We start from the raw sequence: 15968 nt of genomic DNA, 5'->3' as shown, positions 1-15968 counted from the left end.
CTGCTAAGCCATATATTAAAAGTATGAAAGATAACAATCCACATGAATAGAAGAAGAAAGAAGTGATAAACGGAAGACTGGGAATAAAAATCAAGTAACCTGCCAAGGGGGATGTGTGTGTGTGTGTGTGTGTGTGTGTGTAGAAAGTGGTATCCGAAAGAAACACAAGAAAGGTAGAAAGGTGCCACTGTGAAGAAGGAGCAGTATGCAAAAGACCCTCTATAAAGGATTTGAGGAAAGAAAAGGGGAATTTGAAGGGGAGCCCATGAGGAAGGAGAGAGGAGTCGTGATCAGACATTTCAAAAGACACCAATCCAGGGAGAAGATGAAGAGAGAAGATGAAGAATAAGAAAAAAGATAAAGATGGTAAACCAAAGGATTGGCAAAAAGTCAGGTATTTCCATCATCCATTGGGCTCATGAATATAAAGCGTTAAAAAACTGTTCCATCGGAACGGATCATAATGGGTGGTTCCTTGGTATTTGGCCTCGAAACCTCGGCAATTTCACGACCACCCTGGTTGATAGTTAGAACTGGAAATATAAAAATATAAGTCATTAAGAATCAAAAACATACCTTCCAGGATCCAGCCTCCAGCATTTGGGCCAGTGACAATTGATCAGCACCAATGAGACCCAATTGGCCATTGACCTCATGAAGCAACTCATCCAAGAAGCCCACGGTTACGGCCCGCCACTCCACGATCACATCGTCGTCCGTGCTGAACAGTGGAACCACCTCCATATTAGGTTGACCCTTGATCTGGGCATTATCCTTGAAGGCCGCGACACCCCGCGCCATGTCCTTTTCTTTTAGAGTTATCAATCCCATGTCAATGATAAGACCACCATTGCGGTACTCGGGGAGTCCGGTCAGCAAATCGCTGCCAGCAAAGTGAATGTTCATCAATTTGTTCATTGGAACCATGACGGAGTAGCAGAGCCACTGTGTCAATTTGTGGAATGGCATAATGCTCTCCCATGGTTGGGCGGGCGGAGATCTTGGAAGATCAGAGCATTCCCAAGCGTCGCCTATCGACACTCCGTCAATCTGAGTTCGCGACGGGGGCCAGATGCAGGCAAAGCCGTCCATGAGAACACTCCATAGAGTGGTGATGGGAACGATGGGGACGGAAGAAGCGAGAGTTGACGGATGGCCGAGAATGTAATCTAAGAAAAAACCAATTAAAAAAAAAGGCCGATCGGAAGTTTTTCGTTGTATATTTTACTCACCTAGCATGTTTCCTGGTCGAGCGTCTACACCGAACAAGTCTTGGTTGTTAAGGGCATCTGCCAGTCGCACCAATAAGCCGGCGCGACCTTCAATGCCAGCTAGGCAATTCTGCTCGGAGTGTTGCATGCCCTTGGCCAATTTGTCGACTGTCATTCTCTGCAAAGCAGCTCCATCCACCTGGCATGGCTCTGTCGGGTCACTGCTGAAAAGACCCGACTTGAACATCTCCAGACTGGCGACGGCAAGACCCTCACTGCGCGTGTAGACCCTGCCAGATTCTTTAGAGCGATAAGACCATCTGGTTCCTGCGCCAGCATCGAGCAAGACTGAGACGACAAACAGATCGATCAAGCGTCGCGTGCGCTCCTGCGCATCAATTCGACTGGGCCATGACTGCAGGAGCTGGCTGATACGGGGACGGCCGCCCACATCGAAATGCTGCCAACGGCCATGCGGTGGGATACTTTTATAGTCCGGCGCATAGTCTCGCTTTATTTTACGTTAGCCGGGGGGTTTTAATTTTATTATTGGTTTTTTTGGTCGTGTTACCTTGATGATTGACACAATGTATGAAGCAGTAGCAGCAAACTTGGACATGTCGACGTCGAAATGGTGCAGCTTATTACGTTTGGCTCTGCGAAGAATGAGGTTGGCTCGTTCACGCACGGCGTGAATGCTTCGTAGATACGCGGCGGGGTCTAGTGCTGGATCGGGTGGTCTCGCGATAGGCATTTCGGGGATAGGAGCAGGCAAGCCACTTGATTTGTAGCCAGTATTGGAAGATTTGAGGGAAGCACTCGAGTTTCGAGCGCTGGTACTGGAAATGAACGATTCATCCCCATCTCTGTCGGACTGCGACGATCGCGATTCCTTGCGCTTGAAGAGACCCATGTTGATTTCGAATTCAGAAAATAGGATGATAAAGAGAGTATGAGTCGATACAATTGCTCATCTGTCGATTGGATAAGTGATTGTAATTTGCCGGATTCTTGATAGATTTCAAGGATGATTTTTTTTTTGTTCCCTCGAGAGTAGATGGCGGGCTTTTTTTGAATTAAGGACCTTTCATTAGATCCCAAACGAAATGAAGCAGAAGTACAAAAGATATATTAAAAGGAAATTATGGGGACAGATGTATGTGTGTGTGAGAGAGAAAGAGAGAGGAGAGAAGAGAGAAATCGAAATAGCCCCTGGACTGTAAAGTGGGGGAGGAGGAATGAGGAGCGAGAAGCTTAAGAAAGTACGAGTACCATAAGTATACTCCGTACAGTACCAAATACTGTGTACCATGTACCACGACCCAGACCAGACCAAACCCCGGAGTACCAGTACCATGTACTTCCTACGGATAATAAAAACTAATTTTAGTATTGATAATACATACCATTTAACTATCTAATTCTGCTACTTTTTACTCTCTACTTACTCTACTCTTACATCTACTCTCAGGGGGACCAAGTCCAGTCTCCATACAATTTAGTTGCCGAAGATAAAAATGCACGGACTGGCTAATGGCCCTGAACGGAAGCCAGAAAAAAGGAAAAACTCCACATAGGTGGCCATAGCTCAATTAGCTCTAGGGTAGTGATACTAGCAGTAGTTTCTGGACTCTGGAACCAACGCTAAATCACTTTTTCGGGTGTAATTGGACGGGGCTATGGAGGTTTATGGACCCGAAGAGAGATTTAGTGCTTCCGGTACCAAGGATACTACATGGGCTATGCTTCTGATAGGTTCCTCGTTCCCATTTCCCATTTTTATTTCTTTATTTCCAATATTCTTTTTTCTAAAAACTTAGAAAGAGCCGTCGGCAATGGGTCGATCTTATGTATTCAGACAGTACATTCAAAATGTTGTAAGTAATATGCATGTCAGCAACACTAGTGGCTGTTTCTGCAAGGGAATACTACACGAACTCATAGATATTAGTACCTATATATATAGTTCATGATATCTAGAACACCTTTCGATATAGAGATTTCAGAGTTTCTAATGTCCTTCTGTGGAGTATACTCCGATCCTAATTAGGTAGGTAGGTAGTTTAATACTCCCTGTCTGCTCTGTACTCCGTGCTCACCTCCATCCGATCTTTCCATCACTACCTTTTCGTACTCCACGTACTATTAAAACCCAGTCCAACCACTACTCCACGACTACTTAACCCCTGGACATGATTATCAATACATTCAAAAAATTAGTCCACCTAAAAAGGGTTTAATTTCCGCCACTTCCACGATAAACGACAACGATAGGTCCCTGCTTAGGGCAAGTGGGGGAAAGCACGGGCCAGACCACGCAGTTAACGGAACGGAGTACCGTATAGTTAACTACTCCGTATATAGATAGATACGTAGATACGCATTTGCCACGAGAATGGCACATGAATATTATCATCGTATGTAGTATCGTAGTTAATACTGGTAAAATCTAGTTTATTCCATACTATGCAAAAGAAACAGATAGAACATTGCCGGGGGCGAAAGGCCCACTGCTTGTAACCTTGTATCATAATCATTACCTAAGGTAGTACCACGCGGCCCGAAGTCTCCGCCATCAATTTTAACTTTTAAGCGATGTCATCTATACCTTCTTGTTCTAGATAGCGCAGTTCTATCATGGACCGAAATTCAGTTCGGTAACTATCTAGTACGTACTTAGCGTACTAGGTTAATAATTGCATCTTGGTGAGTTTTCTGGCCAAAGCATACGACACTTTGCCCAGGTCAATGGTGTTCAAGCCACAGACCCGTCAGCTAACCCACCTTCCGTTCGTCAGCATTCCACCTTGTCCAAAGTACGGGGCTAAATATACATGTGAGGCTGTCAAAAAATTTCTGTTCCTGTCCACATTCCAACACGTTCCTGTTCTCGTCCCAGTGATCGGGATAGGGCGCAGGCTAGACCTAGGACCTAGACCTAGACTTCTCTCGGGGTCTCTTCCCTAGGCAGGATATGGCCATGGCCGTCCGGGATTCCTTAGTACCGCCCATCTGTCTCGGAAATGAACAGTTCCTTGTGAACCGTCGTTGATCCTAGCTCGTCCGGACCGGATACGGCGCGGTCCGGGAAATCGGCCGAGGAATAAGAATCTGCTTTGCTGTCTTTTGGATTCTTGGATTCCTTCCCGGTGTCAACTTAATTGGAAAAACTGGGTCATTAATTAGAGATCGGGGGTCTTCCCGCTAACTCTAACCCCTGGAGCTGGAGTTGAAGTTGGAGGTGCTGGTCCCTATTGGTTTCCAATGGTTCGTATTCAAGCAGCTTAAGTATGTCTAAATCTTTGTTCCCAAGGTTTTGTAGCCGTCTCTCGTTCCAAGGTTGTCATGCATGAATTCAGGAATCTAGATTAACCTGACATTTCACAGCATTTTTCAGTTATATTCCAATGAAACCCCAATACAACTGGGCAGTAAGAGTCCGAGGGAGTCCCCGGTTCGCTTCTTGAATTAGTCTATATCTGGCCCCAGGTGATCTTCGGCACATCTCATGATGGGCCATTAGGAATAGGATTTAATTAGCCTCTGAAGGTTTGGATCCTGAGATCCTCGGATAACGCTCGCAGTACATACTGAAATGGGGAACTCCCCACTACAATACTTAGTAAATGAACAGGGATTGGTTATCCAGGTGCCTAGTAGTCATTGGTCCCTGGAGACCTCGGTATTTACCTAATATACCTATGTAATAAAGAGCTTTGACATGCCTTCGAGGCCTCGATGATAGAAGTCCCTTCTCATAGAAACTACCCATGTACCTTCCTAAGTCGGTCAATAATAGATTTATGTTATTTTGCCTTCAATGCCTTCGGTTACCACCGTCGGTGACGCAAATATGGCCCACTTTTTGTCTTTTGATTGGTTTCAAATGGCATTTCTAGGGCTCCTTGCCCCTCAATACTGTACTTTTGAGAGAGAACAGGGGGTTGTTCTATGGATATCGTAGAAGAATCTTATGACAATTTGTAATTATAACTTATCGTGTTTGATTGGCTTCGTTCTAGCTAGTCACAAGGCGTATTTGGGTATCATTGGTGGTGAAGCTTGTAATAATCAGTTCTGAGCTACCTGAGTATCTATTTAAGTAGGTTTCTTCTATGTATATTGTCGCTGCAGGGGGATGGACCTTAGGTTGACCGGTGTTCCGGAGGCAGATCAATGGATCAAATAGGGGCTAAAGAAGGCTTCAATTGTTCTAGAACTAGTTGAGTGGACCCCTGGAGATCCATCGTAAGCGAAGTCTCAGGCGATCAATCTATATACGTAAAGTCTAGTGATTGGCCAGGATGTTCCATTAATGTCTTATAGACTAGCCCCCATCCGGGCAATTGCACGAAAAATGTCAGTCCGAAAACGGCCTCGCAGATGTAAGTTGTGCCAACAAGTTTAAATGTCACTTCCAAGGTTTTAGCAGGCCAACGGATATTTAAAGTACAGATAGAGCCCTGGAATACAATAACGGTTTACCTAGGTACCTCAGTACTGAGCTATAGAGGGAGACCTAGCCTCAGGAGGTCGTGTGACCGCACAAAAGAATTGGCTTCTGAGAACGCTGAAGCCTAGGTAGCTGATTCTTGCACATATTACATGATGGCCATTCAAAGAATGATCTATATAGATATTCGTGTCGTTGGAGGGACTTCTTAGTCCACTGGAACGTCAATAAATTTTTTTTATCAAAATTCGAACTACCACGACGAATGATTTAGGGATAGGCATGAATAAAAGAACCAAGAGATACCGCGAGAGCCTCACTCCTAGTATTCCAATGGATGCTGCGGGATTCAACCATATACCAACACATTGCCCTCAATGAATAGTATATCCTCCATCAGCAGTCTAATATGCTCCATTAACATTTGAACCTGGCTTGCATTATCACTTTTAAGAACGACTGCAATTTTAGAAATTTTACTTGATTTCCCCGGCCCGTTGAAAGGATGTCGCCGTTGCAACTATTCAGCTGACTCTCAGATCTGGATTTCGTCCACACTGATAGCCGGCATGGCCGCTGCGGAATCTATTTAAAGGCTGTCAAAACTGTTCACTCTATCCATTACCCCTTTCCAACTCACATCCTTGATAGAGGGCATTCACATAGATGTTATGTGGTGCGTAATCCAATGACACTTGTCTGGTTAAACTGCTGATAGCTCCTTTAGAGGCACGGTAAAAAAAAAGCTATGACATATGTATCTTAGCAAAAGCCTGTATTTTGGAAGATAAAGTTGAAAAACCTAAGATAATAGGGCCCTGAAACTGGCGCTATTATAGAAGAAATGTTGATGATCTAGCCCCGATCTCCCAGCCCCGATCTCCAGGTGGACGGGTCACTTGATCTAGTATCTGCAGCCAAGACTGACATTGCATTAATTTGCATAATAATATTCCATACATATTCATCTATCTCGTGGATCATCGGATGGAGACAAGCAGGCGCTAATGCAACGCCAGCACTATTAACCAGTCTAATCCCGTGTAAGCTGATGTAAAAACGCAGGTGGCAGGGTCAAATAGGCTCACATGTCCAATCTGCCGTATTTGATCTTAGCCTGCATGTAGCTGGCACTATACCCATCAGTTTTGACGAATATTGGAGCTAAGTCTCCCGGCTTGTGCCCTGCTGCTTAAGATGCAGATCAGTGATTCAGTGTTTCTCTGTGCACTGAGTCATCGATATATTGCATTCAAAGTGATACAAAGTTGTCTTGATTCTTGAATCAGAGAGGCTGCAGCCTGCCGTCCCTGGAGCTCCTTCTAGTATCTCTTAATAGCAAATAACATTATTTAAATAGCTCTTAACTACGAGGAACAATCATTCTATGTCATTCACAGCTTGTAGGTGCTTATGTTAAAACTTAATAACATTGACAAACCACAAAACTTTTAACTGGGCATTTTCAGGTTCCTGTCAATCTCAGATGTGCCAAAGAGAATAAAATCAAATTGAAATATTCCTATTGCTTCAGACTGATAACTTATCCGAAGATCACATGATCAAGACGCGCGATCCGCGTCGAGTAGACTAATATCTTCGTTCCCCTCTCCATCACCTGTCAAATAAACTCAAAAATGTCTGCCTTCACCTCCATCCGATCCTCCATGCGTCTGGCCAGCACCGCCAACCAGGCCACCCGTGGCTTCAGCTCATCCGCATCGCGTTCCGTTGCCCGCATGATCATCACTGGCCGCCTCGGAGCCGAGCCCGAGCTCCAAGCTACTGCCAGCGGTCAGGAAATCATCAAGTACTCTGTTGGTACTTCATACGGTCCCCGTGACAACCGCCAAACCAGCTGGTTCCGTGTTGCTAGCTTCGCGCCCGAGGGTGGACAGCGGGATCTCATTATGGGCCTGTCGAAGGGGTATGTGATGCTTTCCCCAAGGAAGCATTTTGGCCCGATAATACTGGCCATTAGGCTTGGCTGATGGCTTCTTTTGCTAATTATCGTTTTCTTTCTAGAACCCTTGTCTACGTTGAGGGCGATGCTTCCATGCGCAGCTACGATGATGCTGATGGCAAGAAGCAATTCAGCCTGAATATTGTTCAGCGTATGTTCATTTCCATTTCAACAAATTCATCAAATTCCTTCCGGAGACATCTTCCATATCTTCTATTTATGGCTAACTCTCTATCATACAGGCTCTATCGAAGTTCTCTCGCGTCCTTATAACAATGATGCCCACTCCGAGTAAATTCCGTTTTCTGCAAAATCAACCGAATCATATGCACGCGGTTAATCCATCAGTCTTTGCGTCTCCTATCTGGAATGATACATAGCCGCTACGGCTTGGTGTATATGACTTTGTTTCTGGCTAGGCATTCGACATCGGCTGAGTGCCCCCAACTCAATTCTCCTATTTAGCAACTTCATTTTGTTATCTTTGTTACTTTATTGTACTAGCATACCCTGAAATACGAATACGCTGCTGTAAGAAAGGATCTACCCAGAAGGCAGTTACTGCTATTCGAATATTGCATTCGCGCTGTAAAAGCTATATCGAAACATTAGATATTAAAATTGATTTCTATCTGATCACACAAAAGAAAAGTAAGGAATGGAAAGTAGCATGGATCATCCGTATCGATTCAATTCATCTGAACTGTCAAATGGTCAACCGGAGAGATTCATCAGATCTGCACCTCGGATTGTTGGCAAATCACCTGTTTGATGTGAATGGAAGCGTCCACTCGTTGAGAAGTGCCTTGTGCCGAATACGGAGAATAGTCGGAGCTGGCACGGCTAGTTCCAGCCCAGGCACTTGTGCAAATAGTCTGAGTTCCGGAGTCGGATGTGACAGATTGGAGAAGCAGACCCCGGTCGCGACAGATAGCTCGCTTAGGGCGGAAAAGAGAGACAGGAGCATAATACCACGGGGCTTTGACAGCGTGAGTCTTGCATGCTGGCCCAGAAATACCTTTCTCGAGATCGTTGTAGACACTGGCAGATATGTTAGCGTGCTGTCTTTGTTTAATAAAATGTAAATGTAAACATACCGAGGAGAAGAGCTTGAATACTTGTTGAAAAATTGTTTCGCTTTGTTCGTGCTTCCAGCAAGGGTGGCAGGATTGGAACCATCAGAAGAAGGAAGAGAATACTTCGAGTCAATAGGAGGCTTGACATTGAAGCATTTCCCAAGGCCAACCTGCCAGAATACCTTGCGATAAGTGCGCATAGCATCTTTGCCGAACCCGCAGAAGATAAAGATGATGAAGCCCATGGCAACGGGGATCCAGCGGTCGAAAAACACCTCGCCTCCTGATGGGACCAATATGACCTTGTGCCAGGACGGGCCATGCATATTATTCCAGGAGTAGGCGTGCCAGGGCATTGAGAGCTTAATGTCGGCGTAAACCACATACCCTTGAGTGGGAAGGATACCGACCAGCATGGTGAACGCAAGACAGAAGAGACGCACGAAGCGAGACTTGCTCATGCGGCTGCTACTTGAGCGCAGGATGGACTCAAAGTCGCTCCAATATCTATGCAATCGGAAAAGGGTCAAGCCTGTAATGTGAGTTAGTTTCTAGACGCCAAAGTAGTAGAGATCAAAGGACTTACAGCAATAGTATGCTGCGACCAAACAGATGATCGGTGGCCAGATCCAGGCGAGAATGAGACTGACCCAACTCTCATCGTAGTTGTTGATGCAGCCTGAGATGGAGAATATGTAGTATCGGCTCTTCTGGTAGACGATGTGCATTATCATGACAATGCATGGAATGATCACACAGAACATCCACTCCACGAGTCGATTATGCAAACGCTGGCTCTTACTAGGCACTAGCATGGCCCGTCGGGTGTCTAGGACCATTGCAAGACTGCGGAAGATGCACATCATAGCTCCTGACACGGCGACGTAGGCACCAGCCATAACCTTTACCTCGATATCACAGAGGCCAGTGCCATCCCACCATGAAGCAATGTCGTCAGTGGGCCAGAGGAAAGCATTGATGATATTGAACAGGTTAAGCACCATGCACCAGCAGATCAGAGACATCGCGGGAAAGTTGTGGTTCTTTGAATGGAGAAACAGCGGGGGAATAGAGACGAGGATTGACAAGATGGCCAACACTGGAAGCACAGTGGCCAAAGGAAAACGAAGATATTCAGTCTCCATTATGAGAAATTCGTATGAAACGACAGCAAGGCTCTGATATTGGAGCAAGCAGAGAGGGTGGAAAGAATTTGAAGCACAATCGACCAGCGACAAGATTCTAGGGAGATGATGGAGGAGAGATTGGAAGATGATTTGAAAGAAGAAGAGAGGCCATAGGTAGGGAGGATAGTTATCTGGAAGCTGAGATACCACTGATTCAGACGTGTTTCTTCTATAGAAGCCTGAATCTGGAAGTTCTTTCCATAAGATTTGAGGGCACATACAGGTTTCCATAAGAAAAAGTGAGCCTGATGTCGCAGTTGACAGGACATATAGCCTGTACTTCCCAAGGGAAACCTATCCATTGAGGCATAACCTTCTGCATAGTCTTGATGACATCTTGAATAAAGAGACTATTAGAGACAAAGGAATCCGAATTGAGCATTTTGGAGGACGAGGTGATGCATTTGGATGTCAATAGAGTACCAAATTGTATAGCTCCATTGAGCCTCTAAAAGGGTTAGAGTGACCCATGGTTGAAGTACGGGTGTCACCCTAAAATTATGAATAGAATTGATTGTCAGTATTACCAACTGAAATCCATTTCATCCATCTCTGTCAAGTCCAATATTTGAATAGCGGACCAAAATGAATGTAGAGGGTGAGTTATGTATCACCAACCAATAATCAACCGCAAAACGTACCTTCAACTTCCCGCGACCGCATGAACTCCTACAGCCAAACCGGGAAACTTTTACTCTTTTTAACTTAGATCGTTCACGTCATGGGGACCGATCCAGGACCTTCATCCCTATCTTCTTCCCCTCTCGCCACATTTCCTCGCAATGCGCCGACTCAAGTTCGTCGTCGAGGTCTCCGCTCGCGTACCAGCACCGAAGGGATGCCCGACTGGCCTCAACGTCGTAACTCTACATTGTCAGACTCGATCTCGGAGGCTCGAAATTCCATTCGATCTTCTACAGATGATTTGTTCCTTCCACGGTTGCGGAGTGAGAACCCGACAACGGAAGAATCTCACTGGCACTCGACACCACTTGCATTGGCTCTGCTCCCCGCCATAGCAGGTATCTTGTTCAAGGATGGAAGCGCCTTTGTTACAGACGTGACATTGTTGGTGCTGGCCGCCATATTCCTCAATTGGTCTGTTCGACTGCCGTGGTACGTCATAATTCCAAAAAAAAGTCAAGACGGAAACTAACTGTATAGGGACTGGTATCGCTCAGCCCAAGCAGTACAGCAAGAACCAGAGAGCGATGTCAATGAACCCGTTAAGGAAGCAGATGGCGCCGATGAAGGCGAATCTACGCAGCAGCGTCCAAAGAATCTGCGATCTGCTGGAGCTACAGCGAGCAGGGAACTATTGATCCATGAACTCGCTGCCCTAGCTTCGTGCTTCATCTTTCCCATAATCGGCACATGGGTACTCCATGCCATCCGATCAAGTCTATCTCGTCCATCAGAAGGTCTAGTTTCGAACTATAACCTAACCATATTCCTCCTGGCAGCGGAAGTACGCCCCTTCGCCCATCTTCTCAAGCTCGTACAAGCACGAACCCTTCACCTTCAGCGGATAGTAGCCTCCTCATCTGAAGACCACATCGACCCTAGCAAAGTCCAAGATCTCACAAAACGCCTCGAGGAACTAGAAGCCCACGTCGCTGAAACAGCAGCAGCTCGGCTCAATGCAACATCTGAAAACGAACTCACGCCATCTCCCACACAACCAAGCGATGCTCCATCCATCGTTATACAAGCTTCGGTCGAAGCCCGCAGAGCCCTACAACCAGACATTGAGGCACTAAACCGTGCCGTACGTCGATATGAAAAACGCCTCGCTTTCAGCTCCCTCCAGTGTGATACTCGCTACCACTCACTCGAATCACAGGCCCGTGACACCCTTGCCCTGGCCGCCGCTGCACAGCGCTCAAGTGCATCCAAGCGCCAAAATAATGCCATGGTCCTGATTGACTGGGCCTGTGCGTGTATTGTTGTCCCCTCCCAGTTCGCCATCTCGCTTCTAAATCTGCCCGGTCGGATCACGAGCCGCTGTTTAGATGCAGCAAAAAATATGATAGGCTGGCGGCGCAAGACTGTCTCACACCCGCGATCCAAATCATCGAAAGGCAAATCTGTACAAGTGTTGCGAGGATCTAAAACCCGGGCTCAATTATCCCCACCGAGGCAGATGCAGACTCCAGTTTCCATGGAAACTTCTCGCTCGAATGTATATTAGGAAGCGCCTTCTATCTCCCTTGTTGCATATCAATCACTTTCAAATGGAACTTTTTGGGCTTTGAATCTATGAATCTTGGAATATGGCGGTATGGGATATGCATGACATTGGATATGGAATCGGAATGTATATGATGTATCTCCACGGCCTGACCTTAATTTGAGTCCACATTCCTCAGCTTCTTGTCTACTAAACACATCAAATTCTACCTCTAATTTTTTAAACCTCCCCATATGTATAACACGCATGGCACAGTTCAACAAGATTTCGAAATGGTACCTCCTTCATCTCATGATTAAAACGATATAAACACAACCGTTTTTATACTGTACATAATTACCGGCCACCGGAAGGCCCACGCTCATCAACACCAATCATTTTCAAGAACGGCTCTATAACGCTCCTTTTCCGCTCATCAGCTGCACGCCGCTCTTTCTCCTTTGGCGAGGTCGGAACGGCTGGAGAAATGAGCACACGCGCAAAGATAGTCGCCAAAGATGCTTCAACTGCCTGCCGACGAACAGCGAGTGGGTTTTTGGGCGTGACAGCGGGAGCGGGCCATTCTGAGGAAGAAGATAAGATTGATGATACAGTCGCCGAGCGAGATTTGCGGCGGAAACTCCCAGCAGAGGTAAAGGCTGCCGAGGATTCTGAAGTAGGTGTTGGCATAGATACGACTTCCTCTGCTGGAGGCTGATCTTGGGATTTCATGGATTCGTTTGATTTGGTCTTTTTGTGCTTGGACTTGGATAGCGGTGATATCGGTTGTGTGGATGGTATTGGAGTAACCTCATTTGTGATCCGCGCTAACATGAAAGTGACGAATGTGAAAGAGACGCTGTGGGCTGGCGAGTAGGCCAGGCTCTCGAGTACCCAGCCCTGCATTTCTTCCCAGGAGCGGGGTGGAACTTTGGCCTTCTCGCTTGCGATCATCTGCTGTTCCATGTCTTGCCAGACGGATGCAGTAATAATGCCATCACTTAGTGAATTGAGGAATGTCAGGAGGGTCTCGGATAAGATCTCCAGACGGGGCAAAGATGAGATCTCTGGTGGAAAGATCTTGGAAAGAGACTCGTTAGTGTCAAGGGACTCGCGCACTAAAGCAGACAAATGCGCACGCTCGTATGGATCCTGCAGCGTCCATGCATCGGGTTGGAATGGCCAGCCCGGATGAATTGTCCAGGGTGCTTCTACTCCAGAATCGCTGGTTGTCATGCTCCATTCCGCGATAGCACGCTCTGTCAATCCGGAAATTGCTTCAGTTAAGCGGAAAAGCTCCCGCGGTGCGGACAGTCGTACTTCATCTGTCTTCTGTAATGGGTTCGGTACACTAGATGATGCAAGACTGCGGGCACCTGCCTCGGGCATGCGAGTCAACTCGTCAACACTGCAGCCGAAGCAAGTTGGAAGCCAATTTCCACTGACAGAAATGAAATGATCCCGACCGTTATCAACATGAAGAACCAGGATCTCTTCTAGCTTGGCCTTTCTAATGTTGAGAAGACGTACGTGCTCTATGCTGCGCACGAAAGCTGTGACAACCACGTTGGCCACTTCTCCTGGAAGCAGCGTATGGCTGACTCCAAAGGAAATATTAACAGATTCTGTGTGCTCAAGCTCATTGGACCGGTCTACTTGAACATCAAGCCAAGAGAGAGTTTCTGGCTTATGCGCATCACCTAGGCTAGGCCGTTCTGCAAATGAAAATGTGGCCGGAGCCCCGCTAGTGTTGGCAATAGTGAGTGACCGATGATTAGGCACATCGAAACAGACGTCGCCAAAGTGAACAGCGTTTGGATCTTGTTTCGTGTTTTGCTCGTGGTGGTGATGCTGGTCCACGACGACCGTCAGTCCAGGCCTCGCCTCGTTCTCGGCTTTATCCAGCTCCCGAACGACCTCTTGGTGGACTTTAGCTTTGAGGTCGGGATTCACCGCATCATATACCAAGGTGAATATAGCATCTAGAGGTTTATGATCTGAAGATAATATTCTCTGATGCGACATGTAGTGATTCAGACGAATTATCTCATCTGTCGCCTCCGATGATGCAACCGAGGGCAGACGTGATAGGGATTCATCCGAGCTGAACTCTCCTACGCTCCCAACTTCAATGCCATCAACATCAGGGTCGTAGTCGAACAAGACGTCATCATCAGCAACTGCCTTGTCCAGCCCACGATCTTCCATCTCCTTATCTTTTATCCGGGCCTCCTCAGCTTCTCTAACACGCTGCTCGTGCTTCAGTTTGTCACGTCGTGTGCGATACAGGATTCGATCGCACCAGCTGGGACCCCGATTTTTCTCGCTCGAGTCAAACATAGCCACACTACCAACGTCATATTTGTACGTTGGTAAGAATGAAATATGGCCCTCATTCCATCCTGAATGGAAGGCTTTTCCCTGCTTCTGCTGAAGTTGAAGCTGATCATGAACAATGAGGGACGATATGGTTGTTTGCAATGAGGCAGGATCGTTGTGCGGATCGATTTCTTCATCAGTGACCGCCTCTGGCCACCCGGCTTCTTCTGTAACCGATGGTCGTCGTTCGTCGAGAGACGAAGGTTGGGAGCCCCGGCTATTATTTGACTCTTTCTGCGCGAAGGCAGTGTCATGCGCATTTTCACAGTGTCGAGCAAGAACTAGTCGAACATCGTCACCCGGGATATCGCTGAGTCGATAGTTGAGATCGCCGAACCAAAAAGTAAGATCCTCGTCACCAAGAGATTCAAGCGAATCATCCCGAGTCTCGTCCCCTAAATATGCTGGACTGAATTTCAAGCGCGAAGTAATCTGAGATGCATCCCAGTTGCGACGCTCCAAGCTACCTTTGTCTGCACCTGCGGCGAGGTGGCTGTTCACAAAGACCAACCGTGTAGTTTCACCAAGAACGAGACGAGTTGCAACGGCTCCTTTATTGCCCATGTATCCCATTAATCCAGTTCCAACGGAGGAGCTGCTGACAGAAGACACACTATCTCCAATTGCCGGGGATACGAAGATGAGAAGCAGCAATCCAACAAGTTGGACATCCGAGACAAGCCGGTACCCCGGTGGTAGTGCTTTTTGGACTGCATCTTTCCATCGATTTGAAGGCCCAGCATCAGTATAGGGACGTAAAGCCTCTGCTGGCGATGAAACATCGACAACTTCCTGAAGGCCAAGGACGTAAAGGTCAATATTCTCCGGGTTACACTTAAATGGTTTATCCTTCTTTTCTCCTGAATGCTTGTTCGATGCACCGGCATTTTGAGAGTCTATGCCTTTTGCATCAGAAAACTTCTCGCACACACCTTGACCTTCCACGAACCACTTCCCAATATCCTTCTCGGTGCCGGAAATAGCCGCGACATTCCACGTGCCAACTCTCACTCGTATCGTGCGCCGACGAGTATATTCCGCTTCTCTTTCTTTGACTGCGCGTGACAACGATAGAAAGTCGAGATTTGGGTTATCCGAGTCGACATCCTCGTTCGCATAATCTGTCGAATCGGGAACGGAAAATGTCCCCGCGTTAGGGCCCTTAGCGCTCATGTTGAATTGAAGAAAGTGGTGATTTTGATTATTGAATAGAGAAGTTGCACATGACGCGATGAGAATCGTTTACGGAATGCGACGAGGGGAATGTATATCCAATTTGCATAGAATTGAGGTATGTTGGCTCTGGACGGTTCTCTATCTTGCGGAAGAGAAGGCTTTATTTCTGGACTCGTAGCAGTTATACAGCGAGCTGATATTGGGAAGAAGATGAGTGATAGGAGCAAAAGTGAAGGCAATTATTGGTCAGTCATTGTAGGCAAGGGCTGGAGAGCGAGGTTCGACATAATGCACGCGTCGTAAGATGTAGAAAGGTGTGTAAATCTCACGAGTGGGCGAAAAGTCAAGTGGTA

At 46.7% G+C, this 15968-nt stretch overlaps 7 protein-coding genes across 7 annotated transcripts; 2 read left to right on the top strand and 5 right to left on the bottom strand.

The window, feature by feature from the left end:
- Positions 1-432: 432 nt before the first annotated feature.
- Positions 433-2124, bottom strand: N7495_000970 (URC4/urg3 family protein; the record flags this gene model as incomplete). The annotated part of the gene is made up of 4 exons (XM_057203640.1): positions 433-516; positions 577-1169; positions 1233-1722; positions 1783-2124. 4 exons carry the CDS (start codon positions 2122-2124, stop codon positions 433-435), a joined length of 1509 nt encoding a protein of 502 aa, XP_057067713.1.
- Positions 2125-6081: 3957 nt separating this feature from the next.
- N7495_000969 (uncharacterized protein) lies at positions 6082-6322 on the bottom strand (the record flags this gene model as incomplete). The annotated part of the gene is made up of 2 exons (XM_057203639.1): positions 6082-6249; positions 6305-6322. 2 exons carry the CDS (start codon positions 6320-6322, stop codon positions 6082-6084), a joined length of 186 nt encoding a protein of 61 aa, XP_057067712.1.
- A 197-nt stretch (positions 6323-6519) lies between these two features.
- N7495_000968 (uncharacterized protein) lies at positions 6520-6852 on the bottom strand (the record flags this gene model as incomplete). Its single annotated transcript, XM_057203638.1, has 2 exons — positions 6753-6852; positions 6520-6697 (listed from the first exon to the last, which is right to left on the bottom strand). Exons 1-2 carry the CDS (start codon positions 6785-6787, stop codon positions 6520-6522), a joined length of 213 nt encoding a protein of 70 aa, XP_057067711.1. The 5' UTR covers positions 6788-6852.
- A 449-nt stretch (positions 6853-7301) lies between these two features.
- N7495_000967 (single-stranded DNA-binding protein) lies at positions 7302-7922 on the top strand (the record flags this gene model as incomplete). Its single annotated transcript, XM_057203637.1, has 3 exons — positions 7302-7591; positions 7690-7778; positions 7870-7922. 3 exons carry the CDS (start codon positions 7302-7304, stop codon positions 7920-7922), a joined length of 432 nt encoding a protein of 143 aa, XP_057067710.1.
- Positions 7923-8358: 436 nt separating this feature from the next.
- On the bottom strand, positions 8359-9848 carry N7495_000966 (pheromone receptor; the record flags this gene model as incomplete). Its single annotated transcript, XM_057203636.1, has 3 exons — positions 8359-8668; positions 8725-9235; positions 9290-9848. The coding sequence occupies 3 exons, from the start codon at positions 9846-9848 to the stop codon at positions 8359-8361; spliced, it is 1380 nt and encodes a 459-aa protein (XP_057067709.1).
- Positions 9849-10611: 763 nt separating this feature from the next.
- Positions 10612-12081, top strand: N7495_000965 (uncharacterized protein; the record flags this gene model as incomplete). Its single annotated transcript, XM_057203635.1, has 2 exons — positions 10612-11006; positions 11055-12081. 2 exons carry the CDS (start codon positions 10612-10614, stop codon positions 12079-12081), a joined length of 1422 nt encoding a protein of 473 aa, XP_057067708.1.
- Positions 12082-12417: 336 nt separating this feature from the next.
- On the bottom strand, positions 12418-15612 carry N7495_000964 (phosphatase family protein; the record flags this gene model as incomplete). Its single annotated transcript, XM_057203634.1, has 1 exon — positions 12418-15612. The coding sequence occupies one exon, from the start codon at positions 15610-15612 to the stop codon at positions 12418-12420; it is 3195 nt and encodes a 1064-aa protein (XP_057067707.1).
- Between the last annotated feature and the right edge of the window lie 356 nt (positions 15613-15968).

Source organism: Penicillium taxi (genome assembly GCF_028828555.1).
Source record: "Penicillium taxi strain IBT 34144 chromosome Unknown utg000001l_segment0_segment0, whole genome shotgun sequence".
Taxonomy (NCBI): Eukaryota; Fungi; Ascomycota; class Eurotiomycetes; order Eurotiales; family Aspergillaceae; genus Penicillium; species Penicillium taxi.
This window is presented reverse-complemented; position numbering and strand designations above follow the sequence as displayed.